Below are 27,519 nucleotides of genomic sequence, written 5' to 3'. Positions count from 1 at the left end.
AGAATTATAACTCTTTAGTCTTAGGAATAAAATGAATACTAATAACCTTTCCTGCCAATTCAATATCTTAGATAGAAGCTAGGAGGTTGGAATTTGATGAAAAAAAGTTTGTTGACTTTTAGCTGATTACCTCATACATAAGTATACAAAGACGTGGCTTGCAAACGCTGAACTTGTCTGTCAGGATCACGTTACATGTAAGAAAATGTTAGGCTGACACCACTAGAGGGTACTAAGACATACATCAAAGGAAAGAGGGACACTTTCTGAAACATACTTGATTTCTACTTTGTCCCATTTTTACACAAGTGATTAATCAATGTAACTGTCATCAGTTTGACCTCAGAGATCCCCTCCATTCTTTGCCAGGCAGGATTCCACTCTTTGGTGTTTTTTTTTTGAGATGGAGTCTCACTCTGTCACCCAGGCTTCAGTGCAGTGGCGCAATCTCGGCTCACTGCAAGCTCCGCCTCCCGGGCTCATGCCATTCTCCTGCCTCAGCCTCCCAAGTAGCTGGGACTACAGGTGACTGCCACCATGCCCGGCTACATTTTTTGTATTTTTAGTAGAGATGGGGTTTCACCGTGTTAACCAGGGTGGTCTCCATCTCTTGACCTCGTGATCCACCCGCCTCAGCCTCCCAAAGTGCTGGGATTACAGGCGTGAGTCAAGGATTCCACTCTCATAGGCAGAGAGAAAACAGCCATCACTCCTTCAAAACACCTCTGTCTGCTTTCTATCTACTACTCATCAAAAAGTTGAACATCAGAGGCCAAGTGCGGTGGCTCGTATCTGTAACCCGGCAATTTGGGAGGCTGAGGAGGGAGGATTACTTGAGGTGAGGTCAGGAGTTTGAGACTAGCCAGGACAACATGGTGAAACCCTGTCGTTACTAAAAATACTGTCTTTACTAAAAATTAGCCAGGTGTAACAGCGCGTGCCTGTAGTCCCAGCTACTCGGGAGGCTGAGGCAGGAGAATCACTTGAACCCTGAGTGACAGGGTGAGAATCTGTCTCAAAAAAAAAAAAAAAAGTTGAATATCAGGTAAAAAAATAAATTACTGGTGCTTACACTTTAAAACGTATAAAACATGTCTCCCCCGCATCTCCCCTGTGTTTTCTCTCCTTTTCTAATAGCTTTTCATTCCTGAGCACATAGACAGTACACAAGTCCTGAGAACGTTGTCTTAAAGAACAGGAAAAGTTTTCTGCATTTTCTGGTTTTTAGGGCAAAGACAAGATATTTTATATTTTTCCTAAGTGGTCACTTACACATCGGCATGCAAACCTTTTCCCACTGAGTAGATCAGTTCATGTAGAAGAATACGATTCTTTGATCAAACTGTGTCAATATAAACTCTAGAAACTGGGCTCTGATACACCAGAGTCAGGTCTCACACAGACAGCACTCATTTCTTGTGTCAGGGGTATGTATGCTGGTGAATGAGAATGTCTTGTCTTTTTAGCATGTATGGCTTTCTTGGCTCTGCAGAGAGAGGATCAAGGGAGTGCTCCCCACTGGACTCTCTCACATGTCCTTTATAATGCCACCTGGTTCACAGGCCAGCCCTACTCTTCCCTACTATATCTGCTCCCTGAAAACCTCATCTTCTCCAGGTCAAGGACCTTATTCTATTTATTTTGCTGGAGTCCATCTAGAATATGGAAAAAGAGCCATGACAGAAAGCCAATGATGGAAAACCAAATACTCTATTTATACCAGCAACAAGGCCAGTGGTAGATTTAACAGTGTGGTATCTTTATATTCTAAAATTAATTGAAACAAAGTTTTTAGCAAAATATGAAAATTACTATGCTGACTTTAGCTTTTTCTTTATCATGTGATTCCCTGAATGAATGAATGAATGAATGAAGTCTGGAAATACTAAAGCATGATGATTTCACATGGAAATAAAAGAGTTTATTTTCTATCAGCATAAAAAGTTTATTGAGGCAATAATGACACTGGTAATATGCTTGAGAGACAAATATTTTTGGGTCAATTCTGAGTTCAGGAAAAGATCTGATAAGCAAATAGTTTTTTAAATGTCTGGGCCATGGTAATTACAGAGGTTTCCACAAGGCAGTTAAGTCAGTCAAAGAATAATTTCTGGCCAGTCTGCAAGAGCCATGGAGAAAGTTTGGGAAGAGCCAGAGGAAGGCATCAAATGTTAACTCATGGAAAGGTTTACAAAAATGCCCTGGCTTTCTAACTGCCCCACAGTGAGCATAGATTGTCCCACAACAATTGAAACAGATGTTTCCACTTTGTAAATATCTGCCAGAGAAATAAAGGTTTGATTTTTCCAACCTATCCTTTAGCTATTAAGACACCATGCTAAATCAAGAATTTATATGCTGAAATATATAATTCACTTGAAAACAGTATGCCAATAATGTTGCAAGCCACCAAGTCAGCTGTTAAGAGTGGAAAATATCACCCGTATTTCCTGCAGATATGTGGCTCACTTTATAATTATCACATGTCAAAGTGTGTTTGGCTAAATCTGAAAAAGCTACTTCCAATTTCACCATCGTAAAGATATAATCACTAAACACTGTGGAGCTGATGATATTTATTTTAGACTCTTAATGTATTATTCTATCCCTTTCTTCAACCATGGGAGAAACTAACAGTAACAAATAATATTTACCTCCTCTGTGTTTTAGAGACGAAAACACCACTATGCAATATTCCTGAGAGAACTGATGAGATTGCCCCTAAAATCTGTATTTGGCCCCCATATGTAACCGATGGGAACATACACTTTTGATTTAAATTAAATTTGATACAGAACAGTCTTCTTGTGCTAATGCAGATCACTGTGTAATAGTGCAGCTCTAAAGCTGCAAACCATTTCAATTCAAAGACTCTCTATCTATAATGTTCCCCCTATGAATTCTTTCAGAAATATTCTTGTACTACAGAAAGTGGAAGTACCTGCAACTGTTGCATTAAAAAAAAAAAAAAAATCAGCATCACTTGTTTCCTGGAAGGATACATTCATGCTTCAAACATGTGACAGCAGATGTCAGCCCTGTATTTCTGCCAAACTCAAATTAAGCTTCTAACAAGTTGTGTTTTAAAACTTCCTATAGCAAGGCTACTTTCATTGTTTTTTTAACCAGCTCTGCAGTTCAGTTGAAGCTGAGTAATGTCTATTTGTTACCCTTCACACAGCTACATTTAAATGCTGAAACTGCATTTATCTAGCTGAACTTAACCTCTACAAAGCTAGTTTGAAAGACGTTTGTCCACTTAAGTCAGCCATACTCATTCAAAACTAGAGTTTATCTTCACACTGAAAAATGGAAATGCAGTATTTCCAAAGAACTAGTGAATTACAGTATGTCTTACTGCACTTTTTTCTTTTTAACATTACGATAAACAATTAGAAGATCCCTGCTGTCCAAAACAGTGTATTATTTGCTTGTATGCTTTGCAGCATGAAGCAGTCTCTTATCAGTGTGCTTAATAAAGTGGGTAGATACGTACATCACCTCAGCATGGAGAATAACAATTTTAGCCATGGCCATAAAAAAAAAAAATCACTATAATTTTGTCACAGGATCCCTGGGGTATCACTTTGCCAGCCAGAACCTCTGTGGCTAATGGTGCGTTTGCCAAAGTTTTGGTTGCACCCACTGAGTTTGTTCTACCCACTCAGCCCAGCAGGCTGTGCTTGGCCTGTGCTGCCAGCCCAGATCCCACACTTGCCAAGGGCAAGCCAGGTGTGGAGCGGTGAGGAGTGTGTGAGTGAGCTAACATGTGGTCCAGCCACTACACACAGGCAGGCATGCCAGCTGCTGTGGCAGGCTGGGCAGCTCCAGGTGCCAGCATAGGTGTAGGATTCATGTGAGGCTGTGGCTGGACCAGACATACTGGCAGTAACTTCTGCTTCAGGCACCAGTGTCTGAAGATGGTGGACACAGTGCTACCTGAAAGCTTGGAGACACCAGAAACCACACAGCACCAAAGAGGCTGTTACAGCCCTGGCTTGGGGAGCCCCTAGGTTTGGGCTCCCCAGAGGGACGCAGCTCTTCTTCCTTTCTCAGCACCCTCAACATGGTGATCGGGGGGAATGTTTCAGCCTTATTTGTGTCATAGCTCTTTCACTACCACCATTCAGTGGGTTCTGAGTTCTTGTCCCACATCCAGGAAGAATGAGGTACACAGACAACTGGAGGGTGAGCAAGGTGGAGAGGAGCTTCACTGAGTGACATGACAGCTCTCAGGAGACCCATAGTGCGTAGCTCCTTTCTGTAGGCAGGTCATCCCGAAAAGGTGAGGAGACCCAAAGTGGGTAGCTCCTTCTCACAGCTGGTAGTCCTGACATCTGTGTGAGTCTGGCTGAGTCCAGGGTTTTTATGGGCTCAGAATGAAGCAAGTGTATGCTCATAGAAAAACACCATCCGATTGACCAAACTGTTATCAATGAAGTCTTCACCCTGGACCATAGACGACACCTGGAACTGGCAGCCTGACCCGCAGGCTTCAAGCCATTCCTGGCTTGAAGGTGGGGTTTCACTGGGGAATCACCCCTTCCCACTCAGGAACCTGTCTGCCTCCCTCCATCAACATGTTGTCCACACACCTAGGCTGTTCATGCTGAGGGGCACCTGCAAGCCCACACTGAGCTACCCTCAGCTTCCCCTCAGCCTCCCTTCCATGCTCATTGGTGTCCAATGTCCAGAGGGGGCCGAGGTGGCAGGGGGCTGGTGTGTCAGCGCTGCCCCAAGCACATGCATACCCAGCTGGGTTGCAACAGCACTTGGGCTTGGCCACAACTTTGCTCCACCCTGGAGCAGGCGCTGGCAGTAGGGAGAGGCCAAGGAGTGAGAGCAGGCATTTCTGAGCTTGTGGGGGAAGGGGGACTTCCTGGCCTCTGAGAGCACAGGGATGTCTGGATCTCAAGCTGTGGCTAGGTGACTGCAGCTGCACCCTGAAGAGCGAGGCTCCGGGCCTACTGACTCACTAAGTGGCCAAAAGCTTAACATATGAGAACATTTCTATTAGAAAGGAACCTTTCTAATAGAAATAAATATGTTTCTGAGGAGGGAATATTCTAAAGGAGGCTCCAAACTCTTCCATTTAGCTCCTATAACACACTGCCAAACTTCATCCTGCAGTGGTATCACGAATTCAGTTACAGTTGATGATGTGACCCTTAGTGACATTTTTTTCTGACTCTAAAAATAACTGTTGAGTTTATAAAATACGGAAAATAAAAACACTAAAATAAAACACTTAAATCTCTCAGATCCCACTACAAAAAATAACCACTGCTAATATCTAATGTATTTTCTCCCAGCATTTTCTCAGTGTATATATGTCTTTAAAAAAAAACTGGTATAATACTCTATGTCATTCATTTTTTTATACTTCATCTTAAATTTAGCAATATTGTGTGACTACTTCCTGCTATCTTTCAATAAAAATTCTTCAAAAATACTATATTTGGTGGCAACAAAATGTTCCAATGTATAGATGTAACATAATTATCTATTTCCCTGTAGTTGGATGTTCAGTGATTTCTATTTATTCTGTATTGTACATTGTCTGTGATAGGTAACCACTCATATAAACTACTACCCACAGCCTCTGGGAACATTATTTCCTTAGACAAGATGTCTTAAAATAGAATTACTAGGTCAAAAGTTCTGAATAGTTCTAAAGCTTTTTATACATATCGCCAGTTTGTGCTTTATACTCTGTGATGGTTAATGTCATGAGTCAACTGGACTGGGCTAAGGGATATCCAGATAGCTGATTACATATTTCTGGGTGTGTCTGTGAGGGTGTTTCTGGAAGAAAATGGCCTTTGAATTGTTAGACTGTGTAAAGATCACCCTCAGCAGCATGGGTGGGTATCCTATCTGTTGGGGGTGGGCCCAAACACAACCAAAAGGCTGAGGAAGGCAATTTGCTCTGCTCCAGCTTGGACATCCATCTTCTTCTGCCCTCAGACACTGGTGTGCCCAGTATCCAGGCCTTCAGACTCATGCTACCAACTCCCCTGCTTCTCAGGCCTTTGGGTTTGCACTGGAACCACAACACCAGCTTTCCTCAGCCTGGAATTTCTCAGCCTTCAGAATGGTGTGAGCCAATCCCTCACAATAAAGCTCTTTCTATATATCTGGATATATCCTGTTGGTTCCGTCTCTCTGGAAAACCCCAACACATACTCCCTTCAGTAATGTGAGAGAGTCTCAATCTCACCCTGATAAAAATAGTTTGATTAGGTTTTACATACTAATTTGATAGGAATAGGTATTACCCTAGGTTAGCTTGCCTTTCTTTGATTACCAGGAAAGTTGAAATTTTCTGTTATATGCTTCTTGGTATTGTTTTTTCCTACAAATTATCTGATTGTATTATTTTTCCATTTCTCTATTGTTTGTTAGTATTTTTCCTATGGATTTATCAGTGCTCGATACACATTAAGGATATGGACATTTAGAATTTTTCATTTGTTTCAAAATATAAAACATTTTTATACTATTTCACTCATGATTACAATAATGTTTATTATACAGAACTTTGAAAATAAAAATACATTAAAGAACATAATTATCCATGATCCTGTATTAACTGGTGAGAATTGAACACTGATGCATTTTCTTTCTTTTTTCTGTGTTTGTAGAAATTTTAAAAGTAAAATTGTAATCATTACATTGTATTTTTTCTTTTTTTTCCTTTTTTTTTTTGAGATGGAGTCTCGCTCCGTTGCCCAGGCTGGAGTGCAGTGGCGCAATCTCGGCTCACTGCAAGCTCTGCCTCCCGGGTTCACACCATTCTCCTGCCTCAGCCTCCGAGTAGCTGGGACTACAGGCGTCTGCCACCATGCCTAGCTAATTTTTTGTATTTTTAGTAGAGACGGGGTTTCACCGTGTTAGCTAGGATGTTCTCAATCTCCTGACCCAGTGATCTGCCCACACTGACTTCCCAAAGTGCTGGGATTACAGGCGTGAACCACCGTGCCCGGCCTTTTTTTTAAGACAGAGTCTCGCTCTGTCACCAGGCTGGAATGCAGTGGTGTGATCTTGGCTCACTGCAATCTCTGCCTCCTGCGTTCAAGCGATTCCCCTGCCTCAGCCTTCCAAGTAGCTGAGACTACAGGTGTGCATCGCCAAGTCTGGCTAACGTTTTGTATTTTTAGTAGAGACGGGGTTTCATCGTGTTGGCCAGGATGATCTTGACCTCTTGACCTCATGATCCGCTCGTGGTCCACCTGTCTCAGCCTCCCAAAGTGCTGGGATTACAGGCATGAGCCACTGCACCCAGCCTGTATTCTGTATTTATTAACAAAGATTATGCCATATTTCCTCATGATATTAACTACTCTTTTCAGACATTATTTTAATACTATGTGATATTCCGTTTCATATGTACTATAATTTATTTACACATACTCCTCCTTTTTACCTGTATTTAGATGATTTCCAAATATTTGCTCTTATGGCTAACCCTGCCATGAGCAAGCTTATACAACTGATACTACATTTAAAATGAAGCTCAGCCCCACGTCTCCTCCACGTGATGTATAACGTAAAAATACTGCACCAACCTGTCACTTGAGTAGGCGCAATCACTTGGCTGGCACTAGACGTAGAAGCTTCAGGAGCTACTTCAACAGGCACAGGAGGTGATGTTTTTTCAATCACTACTATATGAGAAAGTAGAGGATAAAAAGAAAATTAAAGCCTGTTAATGTGCATTGAGATCCCATTTCAAAATGCAAGGATAATTTAGTCTAGCAATATATCACAGCATTTCTCAGATATGAAGAACTGTTCTATGTCCTAAGGCTCATGGTATTAATCTATAGCTCTGGGTTCAACATTTAGCAAGAATATCTGAGAGTGATGCAGAAGCCAAGAAAAATGATCGTTCATCAAATGATAACCTTCGATAATGTTTGAATAGTATATACCACTCCGGATCACAGAAAACAGTAAAAAAACTCTTATCTTTACCACTGCAATACTTACAATGCTGTAATTATAACATTACATAAGTATATTACTATACTTAACACTGAACTTCAGTTATGAAGCCTAGTAATTTACTAAACAAAATCAAAGACAAAAACTTCCCGTCTTACATTTTTATTCAGAATACTCTGACAAACAGCACAGATCAACACAGGCTACCTGGAAACTGTGGATGCAGATGAATAGTTGAAATGCCTGGAGACAGCTGGGGTTGACCAGGCTCAAGTTTGGTTTTCTCTTGATCCAATGAAGGTATTTCCTGGATGGTTGTATTTTAAAAGAGAGTAAGAAAAAAAAAGAGTTGAAAGTGGAAATTATTTTTAGTTTCCCACAACTATTTTTATTTAATTAATTATATTCTTAGAAAGGCAAAGAAGTATCATAGGACCTTACATGTATAATTGTGTGAAATTACAAAAAAAAAAAAAAAAAAAAAAAGGACCATTGATGTGATGCTACTATGGGAAGCCCTAAACTTTTCCCAGTGGTGCTGATCCATGCACATATCCTCAGCCATTTCCCTGAGGCCCAAAGTCTGACCTGGTAAGTAAATGTCTTGGCCCAGGGGTCCGTATTTGGTCTGCAATAGGGCAAAACTAACCCCCAAAGAGGACTAAACCTTTGCCTCATTCACATGTGGCCACTGAGATGACCAGCCACAGTTTGCAGATTAAATAATGAATATAGCAGATGTGCCATAACAAAGAACACATGGTAAGTTAAAATATTTTAAACCAGTCAGTCACTACGGCCTCCTTTAACCTCACATCTGATAACTTTACAACTCCAGCTTTCTGAACAGTGGTAGCCAGGCAGAGCAACAGAAATCTGCTGGCTTGGAGAAGGATTTGGGGCTTTATCACGCATTTTGGTGCCCAAGCTTGTCCCCTGGACCTCAAGCAAAGAAGCAGTCCATCATCCACGGCTCAGCTTCCAGTTATAACTGTGCAGGGCTCATGCCAACTGAACAATTAGCCTAGTTAAGGATCTGAGACTTCACTCACACCAGATGGGACCAGAGAGCTCATATCATCACTACATTCAAGTATTCATCGAGTTACTTGGTTCTGTCCTCCTCCAGAAAGCTTACTCCTCTGGCCTCTGTTAACCTCTTATCCTCTTCTCCTGGCTTCAAGTATCACCTCTTTTCTGCTTTTTCTAAGATAGTCTGCCTGAATATCTCATCACAAATCCAACTTTGCAAGCATAAATGCTTACAGAGTAAGTCCATTTAGGTATCCCACAGATACCTCCAGCCCACCCTTCCAAAACCGTCCAGGCTCTCATTTCAACTTCATTTCTGCCAATGCCACAGTCATTAATCTGTCCCATCCAGACTTAAAGTCACTTTTTAGTCCTCTCTCTTTCATTCTTCATTGAAAGCCCCATCCACTGATACTTTTTTCTTATAGTTGTTCACCCTTTTTCACATCCATAGACCCCACCTCCCTAGGCTGGACTCACTCTCATTTTCAGTTTACTGTAATAATCTAACTGGTTTCCTCTTTCTTCTTAACTTGAGTAGTCCTACCAAAATTCATCTCCTACAAATATTGAGCACTTAACAGTTTTCCCCACATTTCCTCTGTCTTCTTAAGAATAAAGACTAGCTTTCTATTACTTACTAGAGATGACCTCAACCAGTCTCTATTACACCCCATTCCCTGCAGCCATGGCCAATGCCAACAAGGAACAGACCAGGATCAGGTGTTAATCCACTCCTGCAGTTTACAGACAGAATTTTCCCCATCACTGTGAGGCAGCAGACTTCCTAATCTACACCACTTCTACGTTTAACAAATAGGGTCCAGTTGAGACTCAGGGTATTTCCCCACTGATTTACAATGGCAGTTTGGTACTCTAGCTTTCCAAAGCAGTCCCTAATTCTGTTTCTGACCAAGTCTTTCATGAGCCTGGTTGTCCCCTCCACCACACCTTTGCACATCCTGGGCATCCTCTCTTTTCTTCATCCATCACATAACATCATGAGACTTTTGTAAGTACCAAGACAACAAAGGCTATGATTGCATTTTTTGTACTCTCTCCTCCCCAAATAAAATGCAGTAAAAGTATACAAGACAATTTTTTAGGATCTCTTTTAGATTTTTAATGAAAGTTATAAAATTCAATCATAAAGACAGAAGAACTGAGTTATGATGAGACTGCCAGGCTGCTGGCTGGCCCACCTACAAGCTAAATAATTACTTCCATATATCAACCAGAACTAAATTCAAAATCAACAAAATTGCAAACTACTCTCTGTGACTGATCTTCAGAGATGCTAAGAGTTTCAAAAGTACACATAAAGTATGCATATCTGTTACACTTTTTTTGGGCTCAAAATACTATAACCTCTTTCTGGACAAGTGCCATCACTCCAAAATCGTCAGTCTCTTTTTCTTGATTATTTCAGCACTTACATTATGACATTTATGTTATTCTGGCCCATAATTATAAGATAAAGATTTAGAATACTATTTAAAATAATTTATGTATGCATTGCCTCATCTAAATTCTAACAATGCATTCTTGTCAGCTTAAAGAATGATACATAAATATATACATATTTAATAATTACCTAATTTTCATGTAGTTATTATGGAGAAGGAGATAAAAAGAAAATTAAATCCTGTTATGTACATTGAGATCCCATTTCAAAATGCAATGATAATTTAGTCTAGCAATATATCATAGTAGTTCTCGACATAAAGTTCATTCATTTAATGAAAATGAATGTTTTCATTAAATAAAGAAAGCCAGATTCAGAGAAGGAACAATATTACATAAATAGGACTTAGATCCAGTAAATGTTTACATTTGCTACTAAAATGTCTCACAATTCACAGCCCCATTCTATGCCCAAAAGCCAACAGACTGACTTTTCAAAAAGCAACATTCTAGTATTTGATTGTAACTTTTAAGTGTAAGTTCTGTTCTTATTCAACTCAATTCAAATATGTATGTTAAATTTTAGTTGAATTAAGAAGTACCTCACTATTTATATGCTCTAAGAATACATGCTTATCTAAGCGTGTCACAGCCTTTCTTTCACAGATGGTCCAGGTCATCAGGTGACACTGAATTCTATTTATGCCCTTGATTCTCATTAGTTCCTCATTTTCTTCTAACTAGAATTGAAGCTTCATTAGAGAGTTTTGTCCTATTTGTTCTCTATTGTATTCCTAACACTGAGAATAGTCCCAGTCTATAACAATGGCTCAATAAATTTTTTTTGAATAACTAAATGCTATATTAACTTAAACCAAATGATGCATAATAGAGATGTTACTAAAGTTAAGTCTAAAAAATCCATACATATTCTAATAGAAAATCATTTGGAGGGTTGAAAACAAAAAGACTTGCCAACAATGAATAAATTACCTTTTCAGGGGGCGCAGTTGCCACTAAAACCAGAAAAGAAAAACGGTATTAGTATCATTTAAGACAATTCAGTCTTAAAAATATTTCAATTTTTAAAAAGCAATAGAAGTCCAGTATCTCCACAAAAGGATTAAGAATCAAACTACAGCAAATGCAGAATTAGGATCATCTGCCATTTTAGGGAATTTTACACATGACTAACAGAGAACCCTCAGTGCTGTTACTCCTCAGCTACTGGAGCACATGGAGACGTGAATAAGTCTTGCAAACTCTTTCAAAATCAAAATTAAACAAAAAAGCAAAAGAAGGCAAAACTTTCCGGTATATCATTTTATGCCTTATCTCAATTATGTGGAACTTTCCATATGTTAGAAAACAAACGTTTTCATTAATTGGTTAAAGGCTTATCCTTACGGTATATAATGTTTGCAACGCTTTCTGGTGTCAATGTTAAAAAAGAATGTCACTGATTTCAATAAGAGACATGAGAGCATGTGCTGCATTCTTGATGTATTCCAATCTTTAATGAAGCCCGTGAATATTTTCAGAAAGATATGCTAACTAAATTACAAAAAAGAATTTCACAAGCCAGGAAGGGCCAATTAAGAGATTAGAATCAATATACCGAACAAATTATACATTACACAATCATAAAGGTTATTGTGAGGGTGTTGGTGATGCCTTTGTATTTTTAAAGGCTTGCTTTTCATTAATCGGTCCTTCATATTAATTAGTTCTAAAGTCCTAGATCAACATTCACCAGGATTTTTCTCATAAGTTAATCAATGTCTCCACAAACATTAGTTTACAGGTTGGGTAGGAGCACTCCTGAAAGCAATCAGGGTACCAGACAAATTAAAATCATTGTTGCAATATTCTTGGGGTTGGAGAAAGTCAATTAATCTTTTATTCTGCCTAACCCACCACCAAGAAGGTCTTGAGGCAAAATCTGGAACTACGGCCCATTTCCTCCTGCCTGTGCAACCAATGAACAGTTGCAAACATCTGGCCATGACACTAACTGTCTAGGGGCAAACTGATTAAAACTGTCGATTCCAGCTTAGGTTCTGTCGGTTCTGCCTTACCGAGGGAGAAATGTAGTGAGTGAAAGCATAGACCAAATAGGCCAGAACACACAAACGTTCAGAGCTCAGAAAAAAAGCCTGCCTTACCAAGAAGGCGGCTGTGGCAAGCTCCCAACACAACACTAGCCTGGGCACTCTATCTCCTCAACAGCACCCAAAAGTGGCCCCCTGAATTCTGACCTAAGAATCAACTGCGAAAAGCCAACAGGAGCTTTATTAGAGAAAATATGTCTATTCCATACAAATCTAAAAGGTGTGTTCCTTCTGAGGTGAACATTTTTTGTAAGCAAGATATGTGAAGTATCAGATACTGTTGGTTTATATAAAAGAGACAGGGATGACCCCACATCCTGAATGTCAAAGAGAGAGAGTCAAAGTCCATTGTCTCTAGACTCCCTCTCAAGTAGAAGGCCTTCAACTCTTTCCTTGGGAAAAGGTGCTCCGTGGTCACAGGTCGCATTACATATTCTCTACATGACATCTGGCAAGTCATGTCCCCTCTCTAGGTCTCAGGTTCCTCAGAGGGTAAACGGAAGAACCACACGAGGTGGTCACCAGATCTCTTCAACTGACAATTTCTTAGCTTCCTTCATTTCACCCTCCATGATCCCTGACTGCCCATTAGACTTTAACGCTTTAACTTTGAAAGTCTGTGGATTCCACTTCACAAATAAATATTTGTTAAATGGCCTTCTAGACAAGAAATGAATTAGGGCTATTCCCTGAAGGATCTAGATCACTCTCCAGGAATAAATGCCAAGATAAAGTAGCCCCCAAACAGCAGGACGACATTCTGAAATTACCATGGAATACTGTTATCTACCAGGTACATATTATTCTAGAGCAGTGGCTAAACATTTTACAATACACAGGGCAGCCCCTAGTCAAATAATTATCCACTCTAAAATGTCAATAGGGCTGAGGCTGAGAAACTCTGCTCTAGAGGGTTATAAACAGGGAAGTCAAAGCAAAGACACACAGAGAGATGTCTAGAGTCCATGATCCATTACCGCTCTCACCTTCTGGCTCCGCCACTCCTGGCCCGTGTTCCCGGGAGAAGGTCAGGGCCTCCACTGGCTCTTCCTTGGCTGGGAGAGGTGGAGGATGAGTACTTTTAGCAACAGGTTGAGTGTTCTTTGGCTTGACAAATACAGGTCCTTTACCTACATGGTGATGGATTGGCCTGCGTCTATGAACGCCAGAAACCGTATAACCCATTCCACCAGGACAGATTTCCTTAAAAGCAGCTAGATTTGGGATGGGAAAATATTCCTTTTAAAAATCTAACAGTGCAAACTTATACAGAGGAAAATATCATGATGAATAGCTCTTAATAAATCATCACTAATATAGTTACATTTTAAAACTTCAAAAACAGGTGCAAAATGTAAGCAAATTGCTTGAATTTCTGATAAACTTGCATATTTACAGAAAAAAGTACAACTCTTTTTTTTACTAAACATTTTTCCATCTGGTAATTCCTTATCCTACCAAATCAGAATATACATATTATGTATAGCATATACTTAGCATATATTTTATATATCATATTATATACATAGTCATCCCTCAGTATCCATGAGGGATTAGTTCTAGGATACCCCCTGTGGATACCAAAATCTGCAATGCTCAAGTCCCTTACATAAAATTGCATAGTCTGATCAGCCCTCCATATCCAGTTCTGCATCCACAGATGCAACCAACCAATTGGGTTGAATCCATTGATGCATAACCATGGATAGAGGTAACTATATATATATATAGTTAGCCCTCCATCCCATATATATCAGCAACCAATTAGAAAATATTATATATATTAGGTTATACATTAGGAGATATTTTATATATAGAAGACACTATATGTATTATATATCTCATGTTGTAAGTATATGTGTTATTTGCAAAAATCAGGCTTTTCTCCCCACTTTGATGTAATTTCATTAGTTATTAACAAAGAACTCAGTGACATTGATGAAGAGCCATAAGGTTACCAAAGGAAAAAAAAATCACTATTCAGGGAAATGAGATGCTGAAATCCTCACGGTTTGTTTCCAGTTGAAGAACACAAAGGGCTCCACCAAAATGCCATGTATCAGCTGGTAAGAGGATGTCGATTACGGAAGACTGAAAAGGGGAAGTGTTTCTGAAGGGGAGAATCTCGGAATAGTGAGGAGGAGTCTAGAGAAGTGAGACATGCTGGAGATGATAGGTAGAAATCGAGAAAGAAGGGAAATGCCAAATCAAGATGCAGCTATTTTCAAGTAAAGGAACAACAGCTGGGCAAAAGCCTGGCCGTGACCAGCTCATTTAATTACCCAGAGGCCAAGGAGCTATCCTGTGCACTGGAATCACTATCATTGCCAGAAAAAAAATGGTTTTGTATTCTTAAAAAAAAAAAAAAAAAAAAAAAAGTAGACTCAGCACATGTGATTTGCTAACCTCCACAGCATAATCCCGATGAATAGTGAAGGGGAAAGGCAAGGGGGAGAAGTAGGGTAAGGCAGCGTGTGGCCTTCAGAGGAAAAATCCACCTAATCCCTTTGGTGTTGGTGTTGGAGGCAAATTACCAAATGCAGACAGCAAGGAGCTTATGGTTAACTTTTTTATTTCTACTTTTAAAATTGAAGGTAAAATAAGTCATGTCTCACTTTCCCTGAACAAGAGATCTTCTATTGGATGTCTGGGACCTAAAATTAGTTCTCAATAAAAAGGAAACTCTAAAAATACTGCTTATAGTATGCTAAAATATTGTTTTTCTAAGGATCACACACTAAACGGTAGAACCTCATTCTTATGTTTAACTAGGAAAAACAATTTTTACTTGGAAAGATGTTTCTAGAAGAAAACATGATTTTAAGAACCAAGTTTAAAGAATTAATGAACTAAATATTTTTAGTGAAAATCACCATATAACCAAAAATTCAGTGCAAAAATTTTATCTTGAACATTATTTTCAAATTTATTGATAGTACTAGAGGAGTATCCCTGAGTTACAGTCACCATTTCAATTTATGCTTCATGTAAGGATTACAAAGCCATCAAAATTGAGCTTCCACTTGTACCCCTGAACTTAAAAGCTAAAAATTTAAAAAAATTTTTTAAATTAAAAACACATTATACAGACACACAATAATATGCATAATAAATTCACAAACTGAAAGCTTTAAAAACTAAACTTCATGAGAAACGTGTCTATAAATTATAAAGATTATTTACTTGATTAATTTTTAATAATGAGTATCCACGCCTGTAATCCCAGCACTTTGGGAGGCTGAGGTGGGCGGATCACAAGGTCAGGAGATCAAGACCATCCTGGCTAACATAGTGGAACTCTGTCTCTACTAAAAATACAAAAAAAAAAAAAAATTAGCTGGGCATGGTGGTGGGCGCCTGTAGTCCCAGCTACTTGGGAGGCTGAGGCAGCAGAATGACATGAACCCAGGAGGCTGAGCTTGCAGTGAGCCAAGATCACGCCACTGCACTCCAGCCTGGGCAACAGAGCGAGATTCCAACTCAAAAAAAAAAAAAGAAAAAAGAAAAAAAATGGATCAGATGGCACAAGAGGGTACTAGGACTTTTTGGAGGCCTAAAATTATCTAGTCTACCAATATAACATCAATGTTGTATTATCCTTTGCCTTAATGCAGTTCTTTCTGGTTCTAACCATGAACAAAGGTGAGTCATAATACTTATATTTAAATCTTGTCTGCTATGGTGTAAGTTACAGCTTTAAGACATTACATGGCCCTGTGACAGTTAAGACACTTTCCTAGGTGGAAAGCATCTTATCCAACATGCAATTGAGGAGACCATTTAATGTCTACCCCAAGTAAGTGAAATTGAGGCCATTCCTTGTTAATATCAGGTCTAATGATTTCAGGTTACATTTCTTTCTCTTCCACTTAACTCTACTTCATCTTGCTTGAGAAGTTGGTGGTTCATTGGTAGAAGTAAGGTATTTAAAGAGAGAAATTTGCATTCTCAGGGCATAAGGCAATTATGTACCAAATCGAAGGATAAAGAATAATCTACTTCTTAATACTCAACTCCCACAGAAGTTTTCAGGAGTTTTGGCAAGATCTGTCCTTAAGTTATTAATCTTCATAGCGTAAATTCAATCATGAATATAATTCCCTCTATTTCCAATTAAAGAAATTAAGCATGATACTCAGTAAATGAGTACATGAATCAACCTGCACCAAGTCCAGTTACTGTGAATTGATGAGCAGCCAATCATTAGGAAAGCACATGGCCCAACAGAGCCTTCTGGTCTGTCTACACTTAAGTATCAGACTCAGAGTCCCAGAAATTGAAGATAAAATATAATGGCATTTCTTAATATTCAAAAGGAAGTCTGATATCACACTTAAACGGGAAAAATCTCTTCGTACATATTTTTTTCCCACTGATTCAACATTGTATGTGTACAGTTTCTATAAAAGTGATAAAAGTATTTACAATGTATTATTAAAAATTAAAGTCAGAAACAAAAAATGACCCAAGTTGCCAAAGTTGTCCTGTGTACTCATGTGGCTGGGAATCTATGTGCGCATACAGCTGAAAATGTCTTACCTGTGCCTGGAAGGGGACATTTCTCACAGTGTGGGCCCCAGGCCTTGCCCACACTACAACAGCAGAGCTGCTTGGTGAGGTGAACAGACAGAGGGTGCATACACTGTCTTCCAGAACTGACAAGTCGGTAACAGGGCCCTTTCTCTTCCGAGATCACAGGGGGATCAGCTGAAGCAGAGAGATAAAGCCTGACATTACATGAGAAACCAAAACTACATTGGCTTTCCAAATGATAGTAAAATGAACCCTAAGGTATGAATTAAAAACCATACTGCAGGATAAATCTGTCTAGATTAAGAGCATCACCTTTCTGATGAAAAATCAGTTTACCATATGAGTTTTAGAGTCAGGGCACCAAAAGTTGTGACAGTGATTGTCCCTGTCCCTCTCTGGTCCCTTCTTCCATTTTAGCAAGCATGCAATTAGGTATGTGTGCATAATGAAGAGAAAAATTTCAACAAAAAAACCCCACCTTTCCAAATAAACCTAGTCACCTACTATCAAAATCACTACCTAGTTTTCTATATTTAACCACAGTAGAGATAATTCTAGGGCAGCATTTAATGAATAATCAGGCACTTTGGAGAATGAGGAACATGGTTGATGCTGCAAGCCAGCATCTGCTCTTCTCACCCCAGGGAAGTGAGAGCTTGCAGGGCCCGTCAGGTCTCACTCTAGGCCAGTGAACATGAACAGGAGGCAGAAAGTGGCTTCTGATTTGGAGTGCCAGACAAGGCCCCTGTTCTAGCCAGACAGCACACTGGAGAAGGAAGAGATGATGTGCTCAGCTCCTCAGAAAACACTGCAAAAGTATATGAGGCTATAGGCATCCAATATCTAAACCTTAATCCTAATCTTCTGCAATGTGTTTAGTAGATAAGAGTTCATCAACCTAACAGCTAATACTCTGCTAGGCACACATGGCAAATATGAAAATAAGCAAAAGACAGCCCTGCCTTCAAGAAGTTCATCTTCTAATGCAAATATGAATGGAGTGTGTTCTACAGAACCAGGTCCAGGTCAAGTCAAAGGTGCTGAATCAGACAGTTTGGTGTCCCCCCTCTGCCCATTCCCCAAACCCAACCAGGGCTCTTCTCTATCATATCACCATCCAAATGAGGTTTTCTGACTTGCCTTTCCCTTACCCAATTCCTCTATCATCTTTTTTAGGGGAGGACTTCCTGAAGATGTTATCTGTGGTGCTATCTGGGCAGGGCACTTTGGCTTTGATTCTGGGTACACGCAGTAGTGTAGTCTCCATAGGATTTCTTCAGCTGTAAATGGCATCAGTGGTGTCTATGATTTCTGCATTGCCTTAAGCTACAGTTGCTAGTGGATTCTGTGATAAAATTTTGCTGAGGAGGCTACCAGGTGGGCCAGTCCTCAGGTGGGCCAAGTGTGTTTGTCTTTAGGCCCGAGGGCAGAGTACACGGGCACTGGTGTTAGTGGGTCCAAGTGGGCCAATTCTTGGGTCTCTACATGGCTTGCTTAGGTGCCAGCAGCGATAGTAGTTAGCCAGGCAGGTCCTCAAGTCCCTGGGCAGTGGGTATAGCACAGGTGATGGCAGTAGCAGTGGTGAGACAACCCTCTGCTTCCCACGCAGTCCATGCTGGTGTTGTCAGTGGCTGCAATGGGCTGGGCAGGCCAGTCCCCAGGCCCACAGGTGGTACGTACAGGTGAGTGCCAGCTGTGATGGTAGTGGTACATTGGGTGGGCCTGGCCTGGGCCTCTGAGAGGAGTGCTCAGGTGCCAGTGGCGGTGGGACCTGCTTAAGACTCAGAAGGTGTGTGTGGGACCCAGCGTGCGGGAGCTCCCTTTCAGCAGCAATTCCATCACGAGGTCTCTAGGCAGCTCCCTAGGTTAGTCTCAGAGTCTGTGAGGGCCAAAGGGCTCTCCTGTGGCTAGGATTGCAGGAATTCACATGGGAATGTGGATCACTGGAGGTCTCTCATTTACCCTTTCCTCACACTGGGGAGCCTCCCCAGGCTCCCAGCTAATCCTGGCCGAGCAGGCTGCCTTGGTTCCCTCTCCTTCCCTGCCTTAGGTGTTTCCTGTCACTTTTTTTTTTTTTTTAAATTTTTATTTATTATTATTATACTTTAAGTTGTAGGGTACATGTGCATAACGTGCAGGTTTGTTACATATGTATACTTGTGCCATGTTGGTGTGCTGCACCCATCAACTCGTCATTTACATCAGGTATAACTCCCAATGCAATCCCTCCCCCCCTACCCCCTCCCCATGATAGGCCCCGGTGTGTGATGTTCCCCTTCCTGAGTCCAAGTGATCTCATTGTTCAGTTCCCACCTATGAGTGAGAACATGCGGTGTTTGGTTTTCTGTTCTTGTGATAGTTTGCTAAGAATGATGGTTTCCAGCTGCATCCATGTCCCTACAAAGGACACAAACTCATCCTTTTTTATGGCTGCATAGTATTCCATGGTGTATATGTGCCACATTTTCTTAATCCAATCTGTCACTGATGGACATTTGGGTTGATTCCAAGTCTTTGCTATTGTGAATAGTGCTGCAATAAACATACGTGTGCATGTGTCTTTATAGCAGCATAATTTATAATCCTTTGGGTATATACCCAGTAATGGGATGGCTGGGTCATATGGTACATCTAGTTCTAGATCCTTGAGGAATCGCCATACTGTTTTCCATAATGGTTGAACTAGTTTACAGTCCCACCAACAGTGTAAAAGTGTTCCTATTTCTCCACATCCTCTCCAGCACCTGTTGTTTCCTGACTTTTGAATGATCGCCATTCTAACTGGTGTGAGATGGTATCTCATTGTGGTTTTGATTTGCATTTCTCTGATGGCCAGTGATGATGCATATAAACAGAACCAAAGACAAGAACCACATGATTATCTCAATAGATGCAGAAAAGGCTTTTGACAAAATTCAACAGCCTTTCATGCTAAAAACGCTCAATAAATTCGGTATTGATGGAACGTACCTCAAAATAATAAGAGCTATTTATGACAAACCCACAGCCAATATCATACTGAATGGGCAAAAACTGGAAAAATTCCCTTTGAAAACTGGCACAAGACAGGGATGCCCTCTCTCACCACTCCTATTCAACATAGTGTTGGAAGTTCTGGCTAGGGCAATCAGGCAAGAGAAAGAAATCAAGGGTATTCAGTTAGGAAAAGAAGAAGTCAAATTGTCCCTGTTTGCAGATGACATGATTGTATATTTAGAAAACCCCATTGTCTCAGCCCAAAATCTCCTTAAGCTGATAAGCAACTTCAGCAAAGTCTCAGGATACAAAATTAATGTGCAAAAATCACAAGCATTCTTATACACTAGTAACAGACAAACAGAGAGCCAAATCATGAATGAACTTCCATTCACAATTGCTTCAAAGAGAATCAAATACCTAGGAATCCAACTTACAAGGGATGTAAAGGACCTCTTCAAGGAGAACTACAAACCACTGCTCAGTGAAATAAAAGAGGACACAAACAAATGGAAGAACATACCATGCTCATGGATAGGAAGAATCAATATCGTGAAAATGGCCATACTGCCCAAGGTAATTTATAGATTCAATGCCATCCCCATCAAGCTACCAATGAGTTTCTTCACAGAATTGGAAAAAACGACTTTAAAGTTCATATGGAACCAAAAAAGAGCCCACATCTCCAAGACAATCCTAAGTCAAAAGAACAAAGCTGGAGGCATCACGCTACCTGACTTCAAACTATACTACAAGGCTACGGTAACCAAAACAGCATGGTACTGGTACCAAAACAGAGATATAGACCAATGGAACAGAACAGAGTCCTCAGAAATAATACCACACATCTACAGCCATCTGATCTTTGACAAACCTTTGTCAAAGATCTTTGTCAAAAATCTTTGTTTTTGAGAAACAAGAAATGGGGAAAGGATTCCCTATTTAATAAACGGTGCTGGGAAAATTGGCTAGCCATAAGTAGAAAGCTGAAACTGGATCCTTTCCTTACTCCTTATACGAAAATTAATTCAAGATGGATTAGAGACTTAAATGTTAGACCTAATACCATAAAAACCCTAGAGGAAAACCTAGGTAGTACCATTCAGGACATAGGCATGGGCAAAGACTTCATGTCTAAAACACCAAAAGCAACGGCAGCAAAAGCCAAAATTGACAAATGGGATCTCATTAAACTAAAGAGCTTCTGCACAGCAAAAGAAACTACCATCAGAGTGAACAGGCAACCTACAGAATGGGAGAAAATTTTTGCAATCTACTCATCTGACAAAGGGCTAATATCCAGAACCTACAAAGAACTCAAACAAATTTACAAGAAAAAAACAAACAACCCCATCAAAAAGTGGGCAAAGGATATGAACAGACATTTCTCAAAAGAAGACATTCATACAGCCAACAGACACATGAAAAAATCCTGTCACTTCTCTATTGAACTTCAGTGTTCTCTGTTAGGTGATCTGTTCGAAGTGTGATTATCTACTTGCTATTTTGGTTCTTCTTTGTGGAGGAGGTGAGCACCAGATGCCTCTAGTCAACTACTTTAAAGCCTCTCCCATATCTAAATTTTACTGATGCTTTCACGATTCACATTTTCTTTGATCTACAACTATTTGAAGCCAAAACTGTTCAATTATGCCACATATACCTGACAGGGTGTGCCATTTAAAACTGCCCCTATTTTAGTACCTACATTGCCTGTTGTTCTTTTGTCATTTCAAATGACTTGCACTCTGTTTATTTTATTAAACATCTCTAGTATTTTCACACTCTGGTCAACATGATGCATAAACCCAGAAACAAGATGCTACCCAGAATGATGTAAGATTGGTGTTGCTATTGTCTGAACATCGTTAACCTCAGATGGGAAGATTAATTGTAAAGGATAACACATTAGTGCACTACATTTATTATTTAAAATATGGTACATGTGATTATATATTCTACTGAGTCATAAGGTTTTATGCTATCCTAAAGAAAACTAGAAATGCCAAAAGATTTCAAAGGAAGAGGGGAAACAGCTCTAGAATCGAATAAAACTGAGGAGTGATAATGAAGGGTGCCTGTAGGCTCTTACATGTATGTACACTGAAATAGCACTTTGTCAGATCCTATTTTGTGCAGGATGTGTCACTAAAATTACAGCAAAAAGATTCTGATACTTTATCTAAAGGCAAAAGCACTTCAGAAGCATAAAACCTACTGAAAATGCAACATTCACCAGGAAAGTAATTTTTTTTTGCTCTTGGCTAGAGACATAAGACAAATTTTCAAACTGGTCACAAGCACATAGCTCTGTACCCAAGTACAGTACTGAATCATAACCACAGAGCCCATGGTGATGGCAATTCAATTACAAAACAACAGTAAAAAGCTAAGGTACTATCGCTTGGGTTCCTCAGTGATACATTAAGCAACTTATATTTAATTATGGCCTTAATTATAGGATCATATAATAAACTCACATTATACTTTCAAAGACATACTACTCTAATGTATTGATCCATTTATGCTGAAAGTTGCAAATTGTGTGTGTGTGTGTGAAAAATCAGACCTACTGCAATGACCTTGAGCAGTAGGATATAAATAACTCCCACAAGCTTAGCATTCCAATAATGGAACACTAGGCATAAGTGGGTTAAAATGTGAACGACAAATATTAAGCAGATATTAATTAATCTGGTACTTAAAAGAAGTTGAAAAGTAGGGAGGATTTCAGAAAACAGCAAGGGTATAAAGATCTAGCTAACCTTACTAGTCTGCAATCACTCCCACCCACATCTGTAATATCCTTAATTATTTCTTGGATGAAATTCCACATTAGCAGTTAATCCCTTCACAGCTTAGTATCTATGAGGATGAGTGTTAGGATGCAGGTCTAGGAAGTAGGTAAAGCTGCTATGAGGAGTCTGAGAGGCAGCTTTCCCAGGGCAGTAAGAACCACTGGGCACTCCGACTGGGAAATGTGTCATTAAAAACCAATTCATGGCTGGGGGTGGAAGCTCATGCCTGTAATCCCAGCACTTTGGGAGGCCGAGGTGGGCAGATCGCCTGAGGTCAGGAGTTCCAGATCAGCCTGGCTAACATGGTGAAACCCCATCTCTACTAAAAATACAAAAATTAGCCGGGTGTGGTGGCAGACACCTGTAATCTCAGCTACTCAGGAGGCTGAGGCAGGACAATCACTTGAACCCAGGAGGCGGAGGTTGCAGTGAGCCAAGATCACGCCACTGCACTCCAGCCTGGGCAGCAGAGCAAGACTTCCTCTCAAAAAACCAAACAAAACCAAACAAACAAACAAACAAAAAAACACCACAATTCGTGGAGAACCAAAATAAAGGCAACAATAATTCAAGGCCATTGCAGTTAGCTCACCTATTCTATAGTGTGGCCGGCGAGATGAAAATATCAGTTCTCCTTAAATAAATGACTTACTCCTGGCATTTCGGACTGTTTACTGTCTCCTGACTAAAGGTTCAGCTTGTGGAGTGAGACAGATCCAGTTCCAAATGTGGGCTCTACCCTTTATAGGCTGTCTGACTGTTGGAAAGATCCCTAACCCCTCTGTGCCTCAATTCCTTCATTTCTAAATTAGAAAAAATAACAGTACAAATCCAATAGAGATCTTGTATTATATGGGATAATTCACATAAAGTGCTTAGCACAGTGCGTGGCATTTACGAAGTTTGCAATAAAAATTATTATTGTCATGGTTTTCACTGTTACTGTAATAATCTGGGAGCAAGCAGTTGGTACAGCTCTGTCTCACCTCTGGGCCACGGTGCCATGAGACCTCCAAGTGAGGGAGGCTAGGGGCCTAATCTGAGATGGCCACAGAGGAGGTAGAAAGAAAAGAACGGGCCTAAGATAAATTATGAAGACTAAATGGCATCCTTTGAAACCAAAAGATCAAGAGAGCAAGATGACACAGGCTCCCAGCCAGGGTGCTCTGGACAACAATGTTACCATGGGTATAAAGATATCAAGTCTGGAAGGAAAGCCCATTTTAAGGGAAAAGCTGGAAAGCTAGCATTAATTTACCCATTTGGCTTTGCCAAAAAGGATACAAAGCTACGCCACTCAATATGTTAGGCGCTAGCCACATGTTGCTCCTTGGATAAAATTGACATTAAATAAAAGTAAAAATTCAATTCCTCAGTTACACAGGCCATATATGACTAGTGGCTGCTGTATGAGGTGGCACAGATGGAGAATATTTCCATCATCTCAGATAGTTCTATTGGACAGTGTTAATTAGCTTGAGCGTCAGCAAACTTTTTCTGTTAAGTGTCAGATAATAAGTATTTTAGGCTTTGTGGGCCATACAATTTCTGTTGCAGCTTCTCAACTCTGTCGCTGTAATACAAAAGCAGCATCACACAGTAAGTAAATGAATGGACATGGCTGCGTTCCAATAAAACTTTATTCACAAAAACAGAGTTGGCCCATGGGCTATAATTTGCCAACCCCTGATCTAGAACCCTAAATTTGGAGGCACAAATCCTGTTTTAAATCTCAACTCTCAGCTACTAGCTGTGTGAGAAGCTACTTAAACTTTCCTAGCTTTAGTTTCCCAGTGTATAAGACAAGCATGGTATGTTTCTCATAAAGATGCTCAGGAAATTACAAATGAATGATGTACCTAATGAAGACCGGCTTTTAAAAGGCACTTGTCCTTTATCTCATGACTTCCAGGACTACGGCAGAAGCTCCTGAGCACATCTTCTCTCTAACCCTCCACTTCTGTCAGCTAGCTCCAAGTCCATAGGTAAAGAATACTATGAAACAGCAAAAGCCCAGGCTCAGAATTCTTTTATCTGGGCCTTTTTACTGAACCTATGGACACACTCTCAGCAGCACTCATCATGGAGCTCTGAAGTTCCTGAAGGAGTTCAGAAAGCCAGAAAGTCTTCCTACTTCGATTGCAAAGATTATGATACTTTTCTTGAATTTGCTCTGGAAAGTCCTTGAGTTTCCACCTTTCCCCATAAATCAGGTAGCAACAGGTCTGGAGAATGCTGCTACATCATCCTAAGCCTCAAACATAGAGGTCAGAGGCAGCAAATGCCAGCATTTGCCTACTTTCTTCCTTTTAGCTTGGCTAAGCCAAGGCAAGCAGCAAGGAGAGAAAGTGAAATTGTTGCAACCTTTGGCTGGAGCCAAGGAATTCTGGGGGGGTTCACCTCAGTTCAGTGCATTCAAGAAGAGAAAGTGCTTCCCGTTGCTCCTTGGGCATAATCTAGTGCAGGGGTTCAGAGAGTCAGCCACGCCTTGTATGCTCTGGGTATGGCCTAAATTCATGTTGTCTTAGCAAATGTTGTCAGTATCCTCCATTTGCCTGCAGGCTTCATCCCTGGCTGGTTTTATCTCTCTCCAGAGCAGACATTTAGCAACCACTGTGTTAAGTGCCTGTGTCTGCATGTGTCTGTGTCTGTGTGTGTGTGTGTGTGTGTGTGTGTGTGATCTCCAGTCCCCTTCTGCTACTTCCCTGTGGCTACCAAAAATACCATTATCTTTCCATTTTTTTCCTTTCCTCTGTAAGTATCACCTTCTTCCCTAATTCTTTCTGTCTTCAGACTTCCCCCATCAAGTTCTTCACAGAATTCACCCGAAAATCAGACTGGATTGGTTCAAATCGCAAATCCTAAAGGAACTCTATATGTCTCTGTGATGTTACATGTGGTAAATTCAGAGGAAAGAGGAATAAATCTTCTCACTCAACACTGGTAAAGAGCCCAGGTTTTCACTTCAAACTCTCAACTGGAACACTTAACTAGCAACAAACGTCTCTTAATACTTACCATTTCAGCTGTTGTAGCTGAACCGTAAAATTGAATTATTTATTTTTCAAATAAGAATGGATGGTTGTTTAATAAGTTCAGAATTATTTGCGCAATGACAGGGAAAATATGCTAAGGAAATATGCAAGTGTTTCAAAAATCTCACTGGCAGATTGCTACAATCTTATTAAAACCTGGATGTCTGCCCTAAACTCTAGACATCAGATCTAGTCAAAGTTTCACAGAGCATTTTGTGACTAGTTCTGCAAGTTTACCTAATCAGCAACCTTCAATATAAGAATTGTAAACAGACTACAAGTCAAATTATAAAAGAGGGGGAAAAGCATTCATAACAAACTCTATATCCAAACTCTACAATCTTTATGTTTAAATTATAAAATGATTTAAAATATTTTGTTAATATAATTCAAATCAGCCAAAAATGATCCCCTAAGTTATGTGGATACCATCAACAATGCGATTTTTGGCCTGAAATTTCCAAATCCTTGCATCAGTTTCAAAGGTACCTTGTGTGCAAACATAATTTTATGGTCTAATTTTACCACCCGTTAGGAAAGCCTTATAATTAGGTGTCTGTCTGCTTCATGATCAAAACTGTCTGTAAAAGAACACAGAAAAGAGGACTTACGTGTAAAACTTCCTAATCTGCAGTTGACAGTTTTTAAAGGAAAAGAGTAGTAATTAGTAATAACATTTCAAAAGACTCAACAAACTCACGTAAAAGTAATAAATGAGACTGTCATTTTTATTTTACTACATTTGTCTTTATCACCTTATTTTATTTTAGTTATTTTATTTATGAGATATGTTATTTATGAGATATGTAGATATCTCACCTTAGGGCACAGAGTTAGAGAGAGAAGCTTGGTTAAAAATGCATGGCAGTATACTCATGAAGAACATGTCAACCAAATGGCAAATTTCCAACTAGGGACAAGAAAGATGCAGCTCATTATATACCAAAGCCACATTAAAAAATAAATAAAAGTGGTCGGGCATGGTGGCTCACACCTGTAATCCCAGCACTTTGGGAGGCTGAAGCGGGTGGATCACCTGAGGTCAGGAGTTCAAGACCAGCCTGACCAACATGGCAAAACCATGTCTCTACTAAAAATACAAAAATTAGCTGGGTGTGGTGGCACATGCCCGTAATCCCAGCTACTTGGGAGGCTGAGGTAGGAGAATCGTTTGAACCCGGGAGGCGGAGGTTGCAGTGAGTGGAGATCACACCATTGCACTCCAGCCTGGGTGACATATGTGAAACTCCGTCTCAGAGATAGATAGATAGATAGATAGATAGACAGACAGACAGACAGATAAAAACAAAAAACTTGCAGGAAAGAAACTAATACACAATTGCTCTTAAAATTATCCTAATAGTTTTCTGCCATGCATCCGTTTAAACTCTATATAACCTTTAAAAATCTGCAGTGCTAGGCCGGGCGCGGTGGCTCAAGCCTGTAATCCCAGCACTTTGGGAGGCCGAGACGGGCGGATCACGAGGTCAGGAGATCGAGACCATCCTGGCTAACACGGTGAAACCCCGTCTCTACTAAAAAAATACAAAAAAAAACTAGCCGGGCGAGGTGGCGGGCGCCTGTAGTCCCAGCTACTCGGGAGGCTGAGGCAGGAGAATGGCGTGAACCCAGGAGGCGGAGCTTGCAGTGAGCTGAGATCCGGCCACTGCACTCCAGTCTGGG

At 40.2% G+C, this 27,519-nt stretch overlaps 1 protein-coding gene across 4 annotated transcripts in view; it reads right to left on the bottom strand.

The window, feature by feature from the left end:
- LTBP1 (latent transforming growth factor beta binding protein 1) overlaps positions 1-27,519 on the bottom strand; it is a 448,496-nt gene that overhangs the window by 128,755 nt on the left and 292,222 nt on the right. For 2 of the 4 annotated variants that reach the window (XM_025354196.1, XM_025354197.1), the window contains 5 exons: positions 17,034-17,201; positions 13,481-13,708; positions 11,377-11,399; positions 8,155-8,254; positions 7,569-7,667 (listed from right to left, as the gene is read on the bottom strand). In XM_025354196.1, coding sequence (XP_025209981.1) covers positions 7,569-7,667; positions 8,155-8,254; positions 11,377-11,399; positions 13,481-13,708; positions 17,034-17,201 — 618 coding nt within the window. The remainder of the gene's footprint in view (positions 1-7,568; positions 7,668-8,154; positions 8,255-11,376; positions 11,400-13,480; positions 13,709-17,033; positions 17,202-27,519) is intronic. The other 2 variants (XM_025354198.1, XM_025354199.1) reach the window with 1 other exon arrangement.

Source organism: Theropithecus gelada, chromosome 13 (assembly GCF_003255815.1).
Source record: "Theropithecus gelada isolate Dixy chromosome 13, Tgel_1.0, whole genome shotgun sequence".
In the NCBI taxonomy this organism is placed as follows: Eukaryota; Metazoa; Chordata; class Mammalia; order Primates; family Cercopithecidae; genus Theropithecus; species Theropithecus gelada.
The sequence above is the reverse complement of the archived record's forward strand: the minus strand, read 5'-3'. Positions and strand labels throughout refer to the sequence as shown.